This window comes from Emys orbicularis, chromosome 1, assembly GCF_028017835.1.
Source record: "Emys orbicularis isolate rEmyOrb1 chromosome 1, rEmyOrb1.hap1, whole genome shotgun sequence".
Taxonomy (NCBI): domain Eukaryota; kingdom Metazoa; phylum Chordata; order Testudines; family Emydidae; genus Emys; species Emys orbicularis.
The window spans coordinates 215,233,689-215,253,881 of NC_088683.1; the positions used below are offsets into that span (position 1 = coordinate 215,233,689).

General features: G+C 46.8%; 1 protein-coding gene across 1 annotated transcript in view; it reads right to left on the reverse strand.

The window, feature by feature from the left end:
• Positions 1-1,569, reverse strand: part of TSPAN7 (tetraspanin 7) — a 196,760-nt gene extending 195,191 nt beyond the window's left edge. Inside the window, exon 1 of the mRNA XM_065417130.1 lies at positions 1,485-1,569. Coding sequence (XP_065273202.1) covers positions 1,485-1,565 — 81 coding nt within the window. The 5' untranslated portion in view covers positions 1,566-1,569. The remainder of the gene's footprint in view (positions 1-1,484) is intronic.
• Positions 1,570-20,193: the final 18,624 nt, after the last annotated feature.

The window sequence follows — 20,193 nt, forward strand, 5'->3', positions numbered from 1 at the left end:
GGCTTTTCTGAGTAGCTGCAAGCTAAGCCAGAAACACAAACTTGAAGGAAAAGGATCAGAGAAAACCCACAGAGAAATGCTTTTCTCTCCTCCACTTTACACACACTCCACAATGGAGGCATGGTGGCCAGCAACAGCCAACAGGTTTGCAGTTCCTCGCCACCAATATCAGCATTGCAAGTTATGCAGTATCAGCATAAGAGAGTCGCAACGGTGATAAAAATGAAAACATGGTTGTTGAAATGCCTTATCCCTGTGCGTAGCTGCACTGCTTCAAGAGAAGATTGGCTTCCGATAAGGTACAAACCATGGGGAAGTGCAGTAGCTTCACCTGACATGCACTGCTAAAACACTCAAGTGTACGAATATGATTTATTGTCTACATGGCATAAGCTTTCTGTAACACAGAGATACCAACTCCTGTGAATGAGTGCAGCAATAAAGTTGATCATGCTAAATGCACACGGCACTTACCAAAAATCTGGTTTGAGGGGTGGGCAGTCAAGGGAAGATCGGTGAGCAGCCTCCAAATACACTGAGTACCAGCCAAAAGGGGGCTGACAGCTTTTTCACGGAAACCCATAACGTACTACTGACTTTAAAATAGCAAACGAAACCCAACCTTATAGCATTCCTACGTGCTCCTTCCCATGATATTTCATATTACATTCCCCTTCACAAATGGGCTGTGCATATTTCAGAAGGGAGATGGAGAACCAACAGGGCTGTAGTTAAAGCATCCCATTCCCCCGTACCAGTGCATCACGCACCAAGCATCTCATGTATAAACACCAGGTTAGTCGGTAACAAGGGCCCCGCTAGTCAATTTCATGCTTTTGTCCCCAGGCTGCCATTTAGAAGCCCCTTTGGTAATAAGCAGGGATACCCAGCTCCCTTTGCACAGTGCAGCAGCATCCCCACCCCCCTGTGTATGTTTGGCAGACGGGGGGGGGGGGGGGGTGAGGCTGTCATTAACGTGTGGCCAGCAGCATGAGAGAGGCTACAGAAAGGCATAGGGCTACATTTCTAACGGCAGTGGGAGCAAACTTCAGATCAGAGATGTAGCTTATTGCATGTAACTACCCCACCAGCGCAGCCTGCTGCCCCGAAACACAGGGACATCGAGAGAGGAACCAGCAAGGCACAGAAAGACAGACACAAACAGACGCAGCCCCAGTAACTCGCTCGCTCGCTGCATTTGCTCCCATGGGTGGGGTTTTGAAGACCAAAAAAAAAAAAAAATCTGGGACAAATCCGAATGTGCCCCCAACAGGCAAGTCAATGACACCCTAGGACAGGGAGCCGAGGGAGGCGCCGGGCACCTGGCAGGAGGAGAGCCCCCAGCAGGCACCCGGGCGTTTGCGCAGCAAACCCGAGCGGCAGCTGCGGCTGCAGATCCCCGTGCAACGCACCCAATATAACCCCCCTGCCCCGCACACCCCCTGCCCCGGGGGGCTCCCGCCGCGCCCCCAGCCCGCACTCACCCAGAAGACGAAGGAGTAGATGATGAGCAGGGTTTTCAGACATGTTATCACGGGTTTGGTCTCCATTCTCCTCGATGCCATACTACTGAGGGCCCGGCTGCTGGGGAAGGGGAGGGGGGGCTCAGCGCTCGGCTCGCTCCAGCCTGCGGCTTATCCGCGCCGCCTGCCCCGCTCGCCGCTCATTCACGGCGCCGCCGCCCGCCCCGCCTCCTGCCCGAGCCCAGCATTGTGGAGTCACAGCAGCCCCGGGAGCGCGGCGCGCTGCCCGCCCCGCCCAGCCCAGCCCAGCCCAGCGCAGCGCAGCGCAGCGCAGGAGGGAGCCGCACACGCGCCCCCTGCTGCTGGGCCCGGCCCCTGCCGCCGGCTCGGGTAAAGCGCCGCTCCGCGGTTCTAGCCCCAGCACCTTAACGCTGCGCCAGGTCTCCCCGAATAAGGGACCGTGTCTCTGCCGGGGGGCTGGAATTCAGCAAGATGAAATTCCATCCAGACAAGTGCCAAGTACCTGGGGAATCTCCATCCAAGACTTTTAAAGGAACTGGCACATGAAATTGCAAGCCCAATAGCAAGGATTTCTAAGGAATCCATATACTCTGGGTTCCTACCCTCTGACTGCAGGATTACAAATATAGTAGCTATATTTAAGAAAGGGAAAAAGGTGATTCAGGGAGCAACCAGGTGCCGCTTCCAACGTTCCCTGGGGGTTCTCAACCCCAGGCCCCACCTAGGGTTGCGGGGTGTCTGCTTTTGGACCGGAATGCCCGGTCGAAAAGGGATCCCGGCGGCCCCGGTCAGCACCACTGACCAGGCTGTTAAAAGTCCAGTCGGTGGCACAGCAAGGCTAAGGCAGGCTCCCTGCCTGCCGTGACTCGGCGCCTCTCCTGGAAGCAGCAGCATGTCCCCCCCTCTGGCTCCTATGCATGGGGGCAGCCAGGGGGCTCCACATGCTGTCCCCGCCCCAAGTGCCAGCTCTGCAGCTCCCATTGGCCGGGAACCACAGCCAATAGGAGCTGCGGGGGCAGCACCTGCAGATGGGGCAGCGCGCAGAGCCGCCTGGCCGCGCCTCCGCATAGGAGCCAGACAGAGGGCATACTGCTGCTACCAGGAGCTGCTTGAGGTAAGCACCGCCTGGAGCCTGCACCTCCTCTTGCACCCCTACCCCAGTCCTAATTCCCCTCCTGCCCTCCAAACCCCTTGGTCCCAGCCCAGAGCACACTCCTGCACCCCAAATCCCTCATCCCCAGCCCCACCCCAGAGCCTGCATCCCCAGCCCATAGCCTATACCCCCTCCCACACCCCAACCCCCTGCCTCAGCCCGGAGCCCCCTCCCATACTCTGAACCCCTCAGCTCCACCCCCAATCCTGGAGCACTCTCCTACACCCCAAACCCCTCATCCCCAGCCCCACTCCAGGGTCTGCCCCACCAGCCGGAACCCTCACCCCCCTCCCACACCCCAACCACCTGCCCCAGCTCAGAGTCCCCTCCTGCACTCCAAACCCCTCAGCCCCAGCATGAAGCCCCTTTCTGCACCCCAAATCCCTTATCCCTGGCCCACACCCCCATCTGGAGCCCTCACCCCCTCCTGCTTCCCAACCCACTGCCTCAGCTCAGAGCCCCCTCCCGCACCCTGAACTCCACTTTTCTGGCCCAACCTTGGACCCTACAGCTGGAGCCCTCTTGTACCCCCACTGCCTGAGCCAGCCCAGGGAAATGAGCGAGAGAGTGGGAAGCATGAGCAACGGAGGGATGGAGTGAGTGGCGGTGGGGCCTCAGAGAAGGGCCATGGCAAGGGGTGGGGCAAGGCTGTTTGGTTTTATGTGAGTAGAAAGTTAGCAACCCTAGCCCCACCCCTGCCCCGCCTCTTCCTGCCCAGTTCCACCCCCTGCCCCGAGCATGCTCCATCCCCATTCCTCCCAGCGCCTCCTGCACACCGCGGAACAGCTGATCCACGGCTGGCCAGAGGCACTGGGAGGGAGGGGGAGTTGACCAGTGGGGCCACCAGTGGCAGGCACTGGCGCAGGGGAGGGAAGGAGCAGTGGAGGGAGGCAAGCTTTGCTGCCAGGGGGTGCTAAGCACCCACTAACTTTTTTCCATGGGTGCTCCAGCCCTAGAGCACCCATGGAGTCGGTGCCTATGCAGGAAACTACAAGCCCATGAGTTTAACCTCAATTGTATGCAAGGTTTTAGAACAAATTTTGAAAGAGTAGTAGTTAAGGACATAGAGGCAACTGGTAACTGGGATAAAATACAAAATGGTTTTACTAATGTAGATCATGCCAGACCAACCTGAACTCTTTCTTTGAGAAGATGACTGTTTTTCTAGGCAAAGGACATGCCGTAGATCTAATCTACCTGGATTTCAGTAAATCTTTTGATACATTGGAGACGATAGGGATTAATATGAGAATCGAAAGATGGATAAGGAACTGGTTAAAGAGGAGATTACAACAGGTCATGCTGAAAGGTGAACTGTCAGGCTGGAGTGTGGTTACTAGTGGGGTTCCTCAGGGATCACTTTGGGAACCAATCTTATTTAACATTTTCATTAATGACGTTGGCACGAAAGGTGGGACTGCGCTAATAAAATTTGTGGATGATACAAAGTTGGAAGGTATTGCCAATATGGAGGACCACCAGAATATGATACAGGAATATTTGGACAATCTTGAAAACTGGAGTAATAGAAATGGGATGGAATGTAATAATGCAAAGTGCAAGGTCATGCACTTAGGGACTAACAAGAATTTTTGCTATGAGCTGGTGATGTATCAGTGGGAAGTGACAGAGGAGGAGAAAGACTTGGGTGTATTGGTTGATCACAGGAGAACTATGAGCCGTCAACGTGATGCAGCCGTGAAAAAGGCTAATGCAGTCCTAGGATGCATCAGGCAAGGTATTTTCAGTGGAGACAGGGAAATATTAGCACCATTTGTGACAGACTGCTGTGAACCAGCAACTGAACAAGCATTCTGGTCACCATAAATCCAATTAGTTCCACTGAAGAAGGTCTGATTGAGGGAAGGAGTGGCTAATTAGTAGCTCAGCCTGAGCTAGGGAAAGCTAAGGAGATAATTAGCCCATTAACTGCAAGAGTAGAAAAAGAGCACAGGGAGGAAGTGAAAGGGAGCGGAGAAGGGGGAAAGCTCAAGCCCTATGTGGTGGGATCTCTTTCCTTTCTTCGCTCTAGCAAAAGAGGATGATGATTGTATGACACTGTAAATAGAAATGCTGCATGGGAGTGCAGCAGGGTGATGGTTGAAGTAACTTAAAGTACACACCAGTGGCTACAAACCAGAGATGTCAGAGCCATTATTGCAGGAAGACAGGAGCAGAGGGCCATGCCCTGTCACACCATTATACAAGGCACTGGTGAGACCCATCTGGAATACTGTGTGCAATTCTGGTCTCCCATGTTTAAGAAAGATAAATTCAAACTGGAGCAGGTGCAGAGAAGGGCTACTAGGATGATCTGAGGAATGGAAAACCTACCTTACAAGAGGAGACGTAAGGAGCTTGGCTTGTTTAACCTAACAACATGAAGGCTGAGGGAAGATATGCTTGCTCTCTATAAATACATCAGAGGGATAAACACCTGGGAGGGAGAGGGGTTATTTAAGTTAAGGGCCAATGTTGGCCCAAGAACAAATGGATATAAACTGGCCAGCAACAAGTTTAGGCTTGAAATTAAATGAAGGTTTCTAACCATCAGAGGAGTGAAGTTCTGGAATAGCCTTCCAAGGGAAGCAGTGGGGGCTAAAAAACTAACTGGCTTCAAGACTGAGCTTGATAAGTTTATGGGGGGGATGGTACAATGGCATAGGGCCCATACACGACTGCGATTAACAAATATCTCCAATGGCTGGAGATGGACATTAGGCAGGAAGGCTCTGAGTTACTACAGAGAATTCTTTCCCAGGTATCTGGCTAGTCGGTCTGGCTACATGCTCACGGTCTAACTCATCACCATATCTGAGAAGGAATCTTTCCCCAGGTCAGATCGGCACAGGCCCTGAGCAGAGGAAGGCAAAACCCCTCTGTGTGGTGCATAGGTCACTTGATGGTTTGAAGTAGAGTAAATGGATTCTTTGTAACTAGAAGTCTTTAAATTAGGGCTGTCGATTAATCGAGGTTAACTCATGCAATTCACTCAAAAAATTAATTGTGATTAAAAAATTAATCACAATTGCAGTTTTAATTGCATTGTTAAACAATAGAATACCAATTGAAATTAATAAATTTCGGATGTTTTTCTACATTTTCAAATATACTAATTAAAATTACAACACAGAATACAGTGTACAGTACTCACTTAATATTTTTATTACAAATATTTGCACTGTAAAAAAGAGAATAGTATTTTTCAATTCACCTCAAACAAGTACTGACAGCTGTCCCTTGGGTATGGCGAACTGGGGTGACCACTCTGGGCCCTGCGCTTTGGGGGAAGTGACAGGTCGGTCCCAGAAGTGATGGATTTGTCACTTCCGCCCCGGGCCCTGCACTCCCTTAGGGACCGCCCTGCAAGTACTGTAGTGCAATCTCTTTATTGTGAAAGTACAACTTACAAATGTAGATTTTTTTTGTGTTACATAACTGCAGTCAAAAACAAAACAAAACTTTAGATCCTACAAGTCCACTCAGTCCTGCTTCTTGTTCAGCCAATCGCTAAGACAAACAAGTTTGTTTACATTTACAGGAGATAATGCTGCCCACTTCTAATTTACAATGTCACCTGAAAGTGAGAACAGACGTTCACATGGCACTTTTGTAGCCGGCATTGCAAGGTATTTATGTACCAGATATGCTCAACATTCATATGCCCCTTCATGCTTCGGCCACCATTCCAGAGGACATGCTTCCATGCTGATGATGCTCATTTAAAAAAAATAAGGCATTAATTAAATTTGTGACTGAACTCCTTGGGAGAGAATTGCATGTCTCCTGCTCTGTGTTTTACCCACATTCTGCCATATATTTTATGTTACAGCAGTCTTGGAGGATGACCCTGCATGTTGTTTGTGTTAAGAATACTTTCACTGCAGATCTGACAAAATGTAAAGAAGGTACCAATGTGAGATTTCTAAAGATAGCTACAGCATTCGACCCAATGTTTAAGAATTGGAAGTGCCTTCCAAAATCTGGTTGGGACAGGGTGTGGAGCATGCTTTCAGAAGTCTTAAAAGAGCAACACTCCGATGCGGAAACTATAGAACCCAGATCACCAAAAAAGAAAATCAACCTTCTGCTGGTGGCATTTGACTCAGATGATGAAAATGAACATGCGTCGGTCTACACTGCTTTGGCTCGTTAGTGAGCAGAACCCATCATCAGCATGGACGCATGTCCTCTGGAATGGTGGTTGAAGCATGAAGGGACATATGAATCTTTAGTGCATCTGTCACGTAAATATCTTGCAATACTGGCTACAACAGTGCCATGCGATCGCCTGTTCTCACTTTCAGGTGACATTGTAAACAATAAGCGGGCAACATTATCTCCTGCAAATGTAAACAAACTTATTTGTCTGAGCAGTTGGCTGAACAAGAAGTAAGATTGAGTGGACTTGTAGGCTCTAAAGTTTTATATTGTTTTATTTTTGAATGCAGTTATTTTTTGTACATAATTCTACATTTCCAAGTTCAACTTTCATGATAAGGAGATTGCATTACAGTACTTGTATTAAGTGAATTGAAAAATACTATTTCTTTTATTTTTACAGTGAAAATATTTGTAATAAAAAAATGAGCACTGTACATTTTGTATTCGGTATGGTTATTAAAATCTATATTTGAACATGTAGAAAACATACAAAATAGTATTCTATTATTGTTTAATAGCACAATTAATCACACGATTAATTGTGATTAATTTTTTTTAATCGCTTGACAGCCCTACTTTAAATCAAGATTTAAGGACTTCTGTAACTCAGCCAGAGTGGCCTATTACAGGAGTGGCTGAGTGAGGTTCTTGTGGCCTGCAATGTTCAGGAGGTTAGACTAGATGATCACAATGGTCCCTTCTGGCCTTAAAGTCTGAGTCTACTTCACTTAGACAGGAAAAATCAAATGCACAACTACAAAATGGGGAATAACTGGCTAGGTGGTAATGCTGCTGAAAAGGATCTGGGAGTTCTAGTAGATCACAAATTGAATACGAGTCAATGAAGAGATGCAGTTGCAAAAGGCTAATGTTTTGGGGTGTGTTAACATGAGTTGTTGTATGTAAGACAAGGGAGGTATTTTTCCCCACTCTCCTCAGCAGTGGTGAGGCGTCAGCAGGAAAACTGTGTCCAATTTTGGGCACCACACTGTAGGAAAGATGAGGATAAATTGGAGAGAGTCCCAAGGATAGCAACAAAAATGATAAGATTTAGAAAAACCTGACCTTTGAGTAAAGGTTAAAAAAACTGGGCATCGTTAGTCTTGAGAAAAGAAGACTGAGGGGGGACCTTATCACAGTCTTCAAATGTGTGAAATAAGGTCAAATGTGCTGTCATAAAAAGGACTGATCAATTGTTCTCCATGTCTACTGAAGGTAGGACAAGAAGTTATGGGCTTAATCTGAAGCAAGGGAGATTTAGGTTAGATATTAGGAAAAACTTTCTAACTATAAGGACAGTTAAGCTCTAGAATAGGCTTCCAAGGGAGGTTATGGAATCCCCATCACTGGAGGTTTTTAAGAATCAGTTGGAAAAACACCTGTCAGGGATGGTCTAGGTCAGGGGTAGGCAACCTATGGCATGCGTGCCGAAGGTAGCACGCGAGCTGATTTTCAGTGGCACTCACACTGCCCAGGTCCTGGCCACCGGTCCAAGGGGCTCTGCATTTTAATTTAATTTTAAATGAAGCTTCTTAAACATTTTAAAAAGCTTATTTACTTTACATAAAACAATAGTTTAGTTATATATTAGAGACTTATAGAAAGACCTTCTAAAAACATTAAAATGTATTACTGGCACGCAAAACCTTAGATTAGAGTGAATAAATGGAGACTTGGCACACCACTTCTGAAAGGTTGCCGACCCCTGGTCTAGGTTTACTTGGTTCTGCCTCAGCCCAGAGGGCTGGACTTGACTTCTTGAGGTCCCTTCCAGCCCTGAATGTCACTGATTCTATAAGCAAAAAAATATCCCTCCTTTCTACCAAACACATGGGCCTGTGTGGATATAGACCAAAACTAGAACCTGAAATTGAAACTTCTTTGCTTTAGTTATGGGGAAGGAGGAAAATTTATTCAAATTCCTAGTCCCTAGTGTTTTCCATCCACTTGGCCCTAAAACCAGAAGGGGCCTATTTTTCAGTTCTGGTGTGGCTGCAGGTAAAATCTCCCAAATTTGCCCTAAAATTGCAGAAATTTTGCAAAAACAGATCTCAAGATTCTTTAATTCAAGATGGCAGATATCTCATCAGTTCAGCTGATATAAGATTTTCCCTATTTTGGAATTAAATCTTAAAAAAAAAAAAAAAAAAAGCAGCTCATGAAGTTTGAGAGTTGTTGAATCCAAAACCAAACTTTTGCCCCGATTCAGTGGTCCTGCCCCCAACCTGTAGTGCTGGGCGAGTGGGCAGTGCGAGCACGGACTCCAGCCACCCAGAGTCCCTGGCCGCAGGCCAGCAAGCCCCAGCCTGGGGCCCCGGCCATGGGGGGGGGGGAGGGAGAAGCAGGAGGGAGTCTGGGGGCGGAGCGTGGGCAGAGCCACACAAGGCTGTTTGGGGAGGCTTAGCCTCTCCCAGCCTTTGATACCTGCCACCCATGGGCTAACTTAAAATAGAAATAAAATAGTTAGGTTTTTAAGCAGCATCCTGTTTCCAGGCGTAGTTCAGCAATAGATGAAATGGGAAGGTGTTAATTCAGACTTCATGGTTCAGGGAACAATGTTAAAAAGAGAAAACAGCCACCATATGTGTATGTTTGTAAAACAAAGATTTTGCAATGAAGGATGCAGCAAGAGTTTTACTGGGTTTAAGTTTATGACTTTAGAAACTGCTCATTTTAATGGATAGCCTACTGCTCCCAGAACACAATGGAGGCATTTAAACTAGGGTTGGAGGGGGAGTGCTGCACGAGTTACTGATTTTTGATGTTTTTATCACTTTTGTGGCAAACTGATATGACAGGTGCATAAATCTTTATTGAACTGGACCATTAAAATGTAAATAAGTGCAGTTTCTGCAAATAAAAAATTATGCTGATGCTACCAATTGTTATAAATATTCACTGTACAAAAATTATAAAAAGAGGATAGTTGTCAGAAAATAGGGAAACAAGGAAGTGAAAGACATCTTTATTTCCTGGTCCCAGACATGGGTCAGGGCTATAAAAGGTTTATATTCCTGTCACATGGCAGGGTTAAGTAGCTACTGAATCTAAGGTGACCAGATGTCCCGATTTTATAGGGACAGTCCTGATATTTGAGCATCTGTCTTATATAGGTTCCTATAATTCCCCCCTCTTCCCTCCCCAGGTCCTGATTTTCACACTTGCTGTCTGGTCACCCTACCTGAATCCAATGAGTACTATTATGCGCACACACACACACACACACCCCTTTACTTTGCATTTGATTAGAAAAAAAGGTAATAACCAAAACCAGAAGAAAAAAAGCCAGCCAATTAATAAAACCCATATAGAGATGTTCCTGCAGTGGCCAGGTTTACAAAAGGTTATGGCCAAAGTTTTTAAAAGTAGCCATTGATTTATGATGTCTTGGTTTTGGGGGACCCAACTTGAGATTCTTTAGGTGTCTCAACCTGGGCACCCAAAATTGAGACCTCAAATCAGTGGCCACTTTTGAGAAGTTTGGCCCAAACCCCAGTCACATGGCAGGGCTCAGTAACCACACTATGTCAAGTGGCTACTGGTACAGAGAGAGTGCCACCCTCTCCTGCCCCCTGGGATTCCATATAGGATTTCCTGTTGCTGAATTTTGGGGGTTCCAGCAACATGAGCCCCTGAATGTATAAACAAAAATTTGTGAGGGACTGAAGTGTCATTAACTTAGGGTGACCAGACAGCTAGTGTGAAAAATCAGGACAGGGGTGGAGGGAGGGTAATAGGAGCCTATATAAGCAAGACCCAAAAATCGGGACTGTCCCTATAAAATCAACAGGAGTACTTGTGGCACCTTAGAGACTAACAAATTTATTAGAGCATAAGCTTTCGTGGGCTACAACCCACTTCTTCGGATGCATATGGGTTGTAGTGGGTTGTAGCCCACGAAAGCTTATGCTCTAATAAATTTGTTAGTCTCTAAAGTGCCACAAGTACTCCTGTTCTTTTTGCGGATACAGACTAACACGGCTGCTACTCTGAAACCTATAAAATCAGGACATCTGGTCACCCTACATTAACTCCTACATAGTCTCCTTCTTCAATGTTATTAAGCAGTCCAACCACAGCAGGGAGTAGGGAGAGCAAAGCTGCACTGAAGGGTATCCGTGCCCCCGACCTCCACAGATCTAGCATGCCTTTCCTTGGATCCCCAGGAGCCACGGGCATGGGAAACCTCAGCTCCCTCCCACTCAGTAGCAGAGATGATGTCCAGAAAATTCTGCAAGCAAACATAACATTTATCCCCATCCTGTGGGTTTCTTCATGCAAGTGGGCGATCTGGCCCATAGTTAGGAGAGCCCTGCTGAGAATATGTTCTGAAGAACACTAGACTTGCTTTTGCTACTTTCTGACATAGGGATAACATTGAAGCATTTTTTTATTTTGTTGGATGCATGTGCAAATTCAGATTGTTTTTTAAATAATCCGTAGGACTAAAATGAAGTCTGACAGAGGTGAGACCTTAGAACCATGAAAACTTCAAAAGATTATATTGAGATATGCCAGATGCTATGGACACATGCAATATCCATAGACTTTGGGATCTATAAATGCTGTATGTATCTTTGTGAGCTAGCCATTGTAGTCTGGCTCCAAAGGGAAGGTTACTGAGCTTCCTTCAGGAACTAAAATTAGTGTGTGGGGGGAGGGGTTGGTAATTACTGCAGACCCTGAGCCAAGTAAACAAATCCAGAGAAGTACCAACCTCTGGAGTGAATTGCAGATATTGGTTCAGACCAGGTTCAAGAGGCGCAGCAGACAAAGGAAGAGCTTGTGATACAAAGGGTCAGCCTCAACTAACTGAGAGACCCTCATTTGATCCTCAAACTAATATGAAATTGTAACTGAGGGCAAAATCCTGCTGGAAGGCTGTGACTTACTAAAACCTCCATGTGGAGGATAGGTAACACCTGGTGAGCTTTGGCATGCATGTAGACTGTTTGTTGTTTTATGATGTTTTCTCTGTCATGCTTTTGTCTAAAATAAATGTACTGTGCTCTGTGAAAGCTGGCTGGTCACTGTCATAGTCCCTGGGAGAAAACAGAACAGCAAGCAGGGTCAGACCTGCTGGCATAGTCACAGTGACTTGCAGGGAAACAGCAAGCCTACGTGGAGAACATCCCTGCCCATACAGAGGTGACGGCTGGAGGCTTGACACCTAACAGGGCGCCCAGAGCAGATCACAGAGGGGGCAAAGAAGCAGCTAACCCTGGAACTTTAACAGTCTGCAGCTATAAATCTGCCTATATCATGTATTAAAATAGGGAAGGTGTACCAATACAGCAAACATTTTCAGGCTTAAAGGGAACTAAGGGTATGTCTACACTACGGGATTAATCCGAATTTATATAATTCAAATTTTGGAAACAGATTGTATAAAGTCGAATGTATGCATCCACACTAAGCACATTAATTCGGCGGTGTGCGTCCATGTACCGGGGCTAGTGTCGATTTCCAGAGTGTTGCACTGGGGGTAGCTATCCCATAGCTCCCGCAGTCTCCTCCGCCCATTGGAATTCTGGGTTGAGATTCCAATGCCTGATGGGGCCAAAAACATTGTCGCGGGTGGTTCTGGGTACATCCTCCCCCCTCTCCAGGGTAGCAACGATAGACAACCGTTTCACGCCTTTCTCCTGGGTGAACAGTGCAGACGCCATACCACGGCAAGCATGGAGCCCGCTCAGCTCAAGACAGCAGTCATGAACATTGTAAACACCTCACGCGTTATAGTGCAGTTTATGGTGAACCAGAACCTGCAAAACCAGGCGGCGAGGAGTAGGCTACGGCAGCGCGGCGGTGAGAGTGATGAGGACATGGAATTCTATCAAACCACGGGTCCCAGTGCTTTGGAGATCATGCTGTTAATGGGGCAGGTTATAGCCGTGGAACGCCGATTCTGGGCCCGGGAAACAAGCACAGACTGGTGGGACCACAGTGTTGCAGGTGTGGGACGATTCCCAGTGGCTGCGAAACTTTCGCATGCGTAAGGGCACTTTCATGGAACTTTGTGACTTGCTTTCCCATGCCCTGAAGCGCCAGAATACCAAGATGAGAGCAGCCCTCACAGTTGAGAAGCGAGTGGCAATAGCCCTGTGGAAGCTTGCAACGCCAGACAGCTACCGGTCAGTCGGTAATCAATTTGGAGTGGGCAAATCTACTGTGGAGGCTGCTGTGATGCAAGTAGCCAAAGCAATCACTGAGGTGCTGCTACACAAGCTAGTGACTCTGGGAGATGTGCAGGTCATAGTGGATGGCTTTGCTGCAATGGGATTCCCTAACTGTGGTGGGGCGGTAGATGGAACCCATATCCCTATCTTGGCACCGGAGCACCAGGGTACCCAGTACATAAACCGCAAGGGATACTTGTCAATGGTGCTGCAAGCACTTGTGGATCACAAGGGACGTTTCAGTCCTAACCTGGAGCCACGGCATGCATGCATTGAGGATTCATGCTAAATATCTGCAATTATTTGATCTTATTTTGGCAAGGTTAGGAATGCAAAACATTCGCTGAATGAAGTCACAATAGGCATTTTGTTCAAGCAAAATAAATCCTTAGTGTTATAATCTATTCCCTCCTGCAGGGTAAGGCAAAGTAATTGCTCTTATTTATATACCTATTGTCAATAAAAGCATTTTTACAAAATGAATAATTTAGTTATATTATCTTAAAACTGCATCTTTAAAATATCATGTCTGTTTTCAGGGAGTTCTGCTGAGAACTCCAATGCCCATTAGCTCACTTTTCTTCATATTGTGTAGAAAACAGTCACTTTTACAAAAGAGATTTTGTACCACCAGTTTCAGTCCAGAGGGAACTTTCATCCCTGAGTTAAAAACTTTGACGAGTGGTTTAAAGGAGGGATGATTCCTTCTCTTTCTTCTGTTCTTGAGGCTACCACTATCTTTTGTGGGATTAAATAAAAGTTTGCTAGAAAAAAGGGGTGGAAGGATGTAAACACCAATTATAACTGGCGTAATAAAGCCTAGCACCTTTCAAGTCACTTGCCTCTCCTCATGCCCACACTAGCCCTCTCCAGCTTCTCTGTGGCACTGTTTATGGTAAATGATTGCAACCTCTGTTGTCCTTGACAAGGTACTCAAGCTTATAATCCACTCCTGACTCAGCCTCCCCTGAGATCATAGTTCACTTTCTCTCCATGTTGCCTGCCAGTGATTGTCCCCAACTAACAGTATCTAAGACCTAGTTCAGCCTCTCTCTCTCTCCAATAAAAGAGTTTTATTGGCAAGACAGAAAACAAAGAGCTAATCATGAAATACAAGTGGATAAGTTTTGCTGTAGTAATTTGTCTGTGGACAAGCTTAACCAGCCCCAAATCTTAGTTACACACACACACACACACACACACACACACACACACACACACACACACACGCTGTAATTATTTATCAAAGCAGAGCCCTTGCAGAACACCCAATCCTTTATGTGACTCACAGCTGCCTTGCTGCAGGTCACTTTCTCAGCTCCAAGCCCCAAAGTCTGTGTTACAAGGAAGTGTCAGGTTTCATATGTTCCTAAGGAAGTCCAAGGTTACACAGCAAATCTCAAAGAATTATTTAAAATAGCCAAACAGCCCTAGCAAAACCAATGGAGTTGCACCCATATACAGCAAGGGTTGAATTTGACCCATTTTTCTGTGTCCTGTAGCATGGAGATGAGGAAGCAAATTTAGATTTGGTACAAATTCGTTGACTTCAGTGGAGTTACACTAGGACTGCCTTTGGCCTGTGAGATTTACACAGGTCACAGCACTATTGTGGGATGACATTGTTCTTGGATCAATAGACTATGACACAGTTTCTTTCTGTTACGTTAGCTTTTGTTTCTAGAGCTGCCAATTCATTTTCCTTTCTTAAACTCAGTTGCAGTGCATTTCTGTTTCTTTTCCTTGGTTAGCAGGACATTGCGCCTGAGTAAGAGGTGGTGCAACTCTGCATGCCTCACCGAGAAGGGCTCTGGAACGCATTGCAATTCCTCATACAGCTCCTGGTGAGTATAGCCGCTATGTAGGGTTGCCAACTTTCTAAGAGCAGAAAACCCAATGCCCTTGCCCCACCCCTGCCCTGCTTCTTCCCCGAGCCCCGCTCCTTCCCGCTCACTCCATCCCCTTTGCTTAGTCTCCCCCACCATCGCTCACTAGCCCATTTGCATTTGGCTGGGGCAGGGGATTGGGGTCTGGGATGGGCTGAGGGCTCTGGCTGGGGGTGCAGGGTCCTGGGTGAAGCCAGAAATGAGGGGTTCAGGGTGCAGAAAGGGGCTCCAGGCTGGGACAGGGGGTTGGGGTGCAGGAGGGGGTGCAGGCTCCAGGAGGGAGTTTGGGTGTGGGAGGAGGCTCAGGGCTGGGACAAGGGGTTGGAGAGGGGGTTTGGGGTGCGGACTCCAGGTGACTCCGACCTCAGGTGGCTCCCAGGAAGCTGCCTGGTGTCCAGCTCCTAAGCGGAGGGGCCAGGGGACTCTGCGCGCTGCCCCTGCCCGGAGGCCTTACCCCCACAGCTCCCATTGGCCGCAGTTCCCGGCCAATGGGAGCTGCGGAGCTGGATGTGAGGCAGCTTCTTGGAGCCACGCAGAGCCAGGTAGGGAGCCTGCCTATGCCGCCAACCAGACTTTTAACGGTTCAGTCAGTGCTGAGCAGAGCCGCCAGGGTCTCTTTCCGACTGGGTGTTTAGGTTAAAAAAAAAAAAACCAGTCACCTGGCTACTGCTATGCCATCCCTTAGAACGGTCGATTATGTGCTCCTCCCGCTTCTCCCCCCCACACTGCTTTCCAGTTCAGAAGAAAGTTGGAGACAGGGCCCTGTCTTTTCCTCACCCTTCTCTGCTTCTTTTGCAGATGTTAGTGCCCTCATGGACACTAGCTCTAAGCAGCTCTTGTGCTCAAGTGCAACTGCGGCCAGCTGCTACACAGGAGGCACAAGAGTGAGGAGATCTCTTTGAATTATTTCCCTTCCAAGCACCCACACAGCATTCAGCCTATCAGTTACATTGATAATTATGTGCATTTAATAATATGTTCCCCCCCCCCATTTCCTTTGCTTTAAGGGATACAGCCATAGTGTTTTCTTAAAAGATTGGCATAAAGTCTCATTAGCCTTTCTTACTGCCTGTGACACTTTTACAAAGTGTTTCATTACCATGCTAATGGAAAGCATCCCCTTTGCAGGTAGCCCAATAGAAATACATCTGATGAAGCATAACTATCATAATGATAAGAATTAAAATCACCAGACATAGTACACGTCACACTGGATGCCCAGAACCCATCTGCCACAGGAGGAAATAACACAGAAAGAAATGCAAAAGGCATATATATTATTCTAGAAGCAACAATTATGTGCAACAAGTTGTATAGCTTTTAATCATACGTGTCAAGACAATAGGGCCATACAATTTTATAATCTTCATCTTCATCAGTAACAGGATAATTAACACTCTGCATTTGCCAGCTCACTCAGACTGGTGTATCATGCTGCTAGTACATATTTTGTTTCTTCACTTTTTTATGGTACTTAACGCTTGGGGTCAAGTTTGACCCTGATGTAATTGTACACAAATTCCATGAAAGTCAATAAGAATTGTGTGTTCCTACGTAGGGCAAAGAATTTGAACACTTCCTCCTATAGAAAAATCTATGGAAAGGGTCAAGAAAACTGTGTGTGTCTCCCCTTGCTCTGTCATCTCTTCTGGGAAAGCTACCCAGGTCATGGATTTTGGAGACTCCACCCTTCCTAAAAAATTAGTAATCTAGCTTGTGTGACATCCACCAGGTCCTCCTGTATAGGCTGAGGCCCTGTATTTCTTTAACTGCTCTTGTTTGTTTATGTCTATTTTTAATAAATTTTCTCTTCCAGTTGTCTCTTGCACCTGTTTCTCTGGCTAATGGGATATAAATTACCTTAATACATCAGAACTGTTTTGTTCTGTTTCAGTTTTACTTATCTGGTTTCCGGATACTGTTTTGCCAGAAGCTGGGAATGAGTGACAGGGGATGGATCACTTGATGACTGCCTGTTCTGTTCATTCCCTCTGGGGCATTGGCCACTGTCCGAGGACAGGATACTGGGCTAGATGGACCTTTAGTCTCACCCAGTATGGCCATTCTTATGTTCACAGGGCCTGATTCCCCACTCCATCAAACCAGCTTTACCCCAGTAACTACACTGATTTCCAGGTGGTTACACCAGTATACAATTAGTGTAAATGAGTGGAAAATCAAATTTGTCAGAATTAATATAGTCTTTTTTAACGGGTATTGAAAGTCTGCTGTAATGAATGTTAGATTTAACACCTGGAATGTGAGAGGTATTAAGACCCTGGTTAAATATTTAAAATGCTATGGGAGCTGACAGAATCGAGATACAGGTTGCTATTGTGCAAGATGACTCCCCTTTGGCAGATTTAGTACATTACTTTGAAAGGAGGCTAGCTTGGGCTAAATGGAGAAAGGGATAACAATTTTATTCCATAAACACCAGCTATCATAAACAGATATTGCATGATGCAGAAAGTAGAACACAGCAGTAACCAAGGTCGGATTTAGGGGCAGGCAAGCCAGGCAAGCGCCTGGGGGGGCCGGGCTTGGGGGACGGTTTTTGTTGTTAGTGACAAAAGGGAAAATAGAATGTTTGAAATAAAATGTTTCAAGTACTGTATTCTATATGTGGATTCATTTTTCACTAATCTCTTAGAATGTTGGCAGGTTTCAGAGTGGTAGCCGTGTGAGTCTGTATCAGCAAAAACAACAAGGAGTCCTTGTGGCACCTTAGAGACTAACAAATTTATTTGGGTATAAGCTTTCGTGGGCTAGAACCCACTTCATCGGATGCATGAAGTGAAAAATACAGGAGCAGGTATAAATTCATGAAAGGATGGGGGTTGCTTTACCAAGTGTGAGGTCAGTCTAAGGAGATAAATCAATTAACAGCAGGATACCAAGGGAGGAAAAATAACTTTTGAAGTGGTAAGAGAGTGGCCCATTAGAGACAGTTGACAAGAAGGTGTGAGTAACAGTAGGGAGAAATTAGTATTGGGGAAATTAAGTTTAGGTTTTGTAATGACCCAACCACTCCCAGTCTTTATTCAGGCCTAATCTGATGGTATCCAGTTTGCAAATTAATTCCAGCTCTGCAGCTTCACGTTGGAGTCTGTTTTTGAAGTTTTTTTGTTGAAGAATTGCCACTTTTAGGTCTGTTATTGAGTGACCAGAGAGATTGAAGTGTTCTCCTACTGCAGTGTTTCTCAAACTGGGGTTGCCGCTTGTGTAGGGAAAGCCCCTGGCGGGCCGGGCCGGTTTGTTTACCTGCCCCAGCCGCAGGTCCGGCCGATCGCGGCTCCCACTGGCCGCGGTTCGCTGCTCCAGGCCAATGGGAGCTGCTGGAAGCGGCGCGGGCCAAGGGACTTACTGGCCGCCGCTTCCAGCAGCCCCCATTGGCCTGCAGCGGCAAACTGCGGCTAGTGGGAGCCACGATCGGCCAAACCTGCAGACGGGGCAGGTAAACAAACCTGCCTGGACTGCCAGGGGCTTTCCCTACACAAGCGGTGACCCCAGTTTGAGAAACACTGTCCTACTGGTTTTTGAATGTTATGATTCCTGATGTCAGATTTGTGTCCATTTATTCTTTTGCATAGAGACTGTCTGGTTTGGCCAATGTACATGGCAGAGGGGCATTGCTGGCACATGATGGCATATATCACATTGGTGGATGTGCAGGTTATCTTGTGGAACCTTCCAGACTTTCTGAGAACTACATTTTCCTCAAACCAGTAGAATGTTGTCATCCATGCCCTCGTGGGTATATCAAGTGCAGGATATCACCAGTCAGTCAGTGAGATATAAGAACAAAGTGAAGTGAAGTGACAGACCAGCTGTGATATTGTGAACCTTGTTTTATTGTGTAATTGTGAAAGTGTACTTGTGTTTTAAGACTTGAAGAGTGTAAGAAGCAACTAATAAAGGACATATTTAATGAGACGCCAGAGATATCTATTGAACCCCTATTTATGGAACAATATAAAAGAAATACTGTTACTTCTTTGGCAATGCTTAACATGTAATGTTTTATGACAGTAGTGAAGACAGCTTGTAGATGATTGCAATTTTAATATACTGTAATTCATGATAATGTAATTATGTAGTTCATAACAATGTAATCATTATTAAATGAGTAAAGATACCAATGATAGAAACATTCAATAACTAGAATATGAAAGGAGTGTATAAATATACTGAAAATAGCCTCCCCCCCAAAATTGGCAAAGTGCCCCCTCTAGCCACTCCCCACCCCCCAACAGGGCTGCCCAGAGGATTCAGGGGGCCTGGGGTCTTCGGCGGCGGGGGTCCCCACCGCCAAATTGCCGCCGAAGACCCGGCGCTTCGGTGGCAGGTCCCGGGGCGGAAGGACCCCCCCGCCGCGGGTCTTCAGGGCACTTTGGCGGTGGGTCCCAGAGCGGAAGGACCCCCTGCGGCTGAATTGCCGCCGAAGACCCGGAGCGGAAGAAGCTCCGGGGGCCCGGGCCCCACAAGAGTTTTCCGGGGCCCCCGGAGCGAGTGAAGGACCCCACTCCAGGGGCCCCAAAAAACTCCTGGGGGCCCCTGTGGGGCCTGGGGCAAATTGCCCCACTTGACACCCCCCCAGGGCAGCCCTGCCCCCCCAAACACACATACCTATTCAAAAGCACCCACCAGCAAAAACAAAACTCAGCACCTATGCTCAAACACCTCTTAGGAGGAGAGTCACTGCAGAGCAATATGAGATGCCTGCTTCCCTCAGGGGCTGAGTGCAGTGCCTCCACAGCGCTCTCACTCCCTGCTTAAACAGGGAGCAACAGACCAGGGGCAAGAATTATTGGAAGCAAAGGCATATTTAGGCCTTACAGAAGCCTGCTGTGATTTAACAGTTTTACAGCTCAGCATAATTAGTGTTGTGTATGTGTAAGAAATTGTAGTGCAGGGGTCGGCAATCTTTCAGAAGTGGTGTGCCGAGTCTTCATTTATTCACTCTAATTTAAGGTTTCACGTGCCAGTAATACATTTTAACGTTTTTAGAAGGTCTCTTTCTATAAGTCTATAATATATAACTAAACTATTGTTGTAAGTAAAGTAAATAAGGTTTTTAAAATGTTTAAGAAGCTTCATTTAAAATTAAATTAAAATGCAGAGCCCCTTGGACTGGTGGCCAGGACCTGGGCAGTGTGAGTGCCACTGAAAATCAGCTTGCGTGCCACCTTCGGCACGTGTGCCGCAGGTTGTCTACCCCTGTTGTAGTGTTTACATGTTTAGTGCCGCACATGTGCAAGAAGATGCAGAGAAATCATGTTTGTTAGGAAAAACCAAAGATACAGTAACCCCAAAGCTAGAAGAAA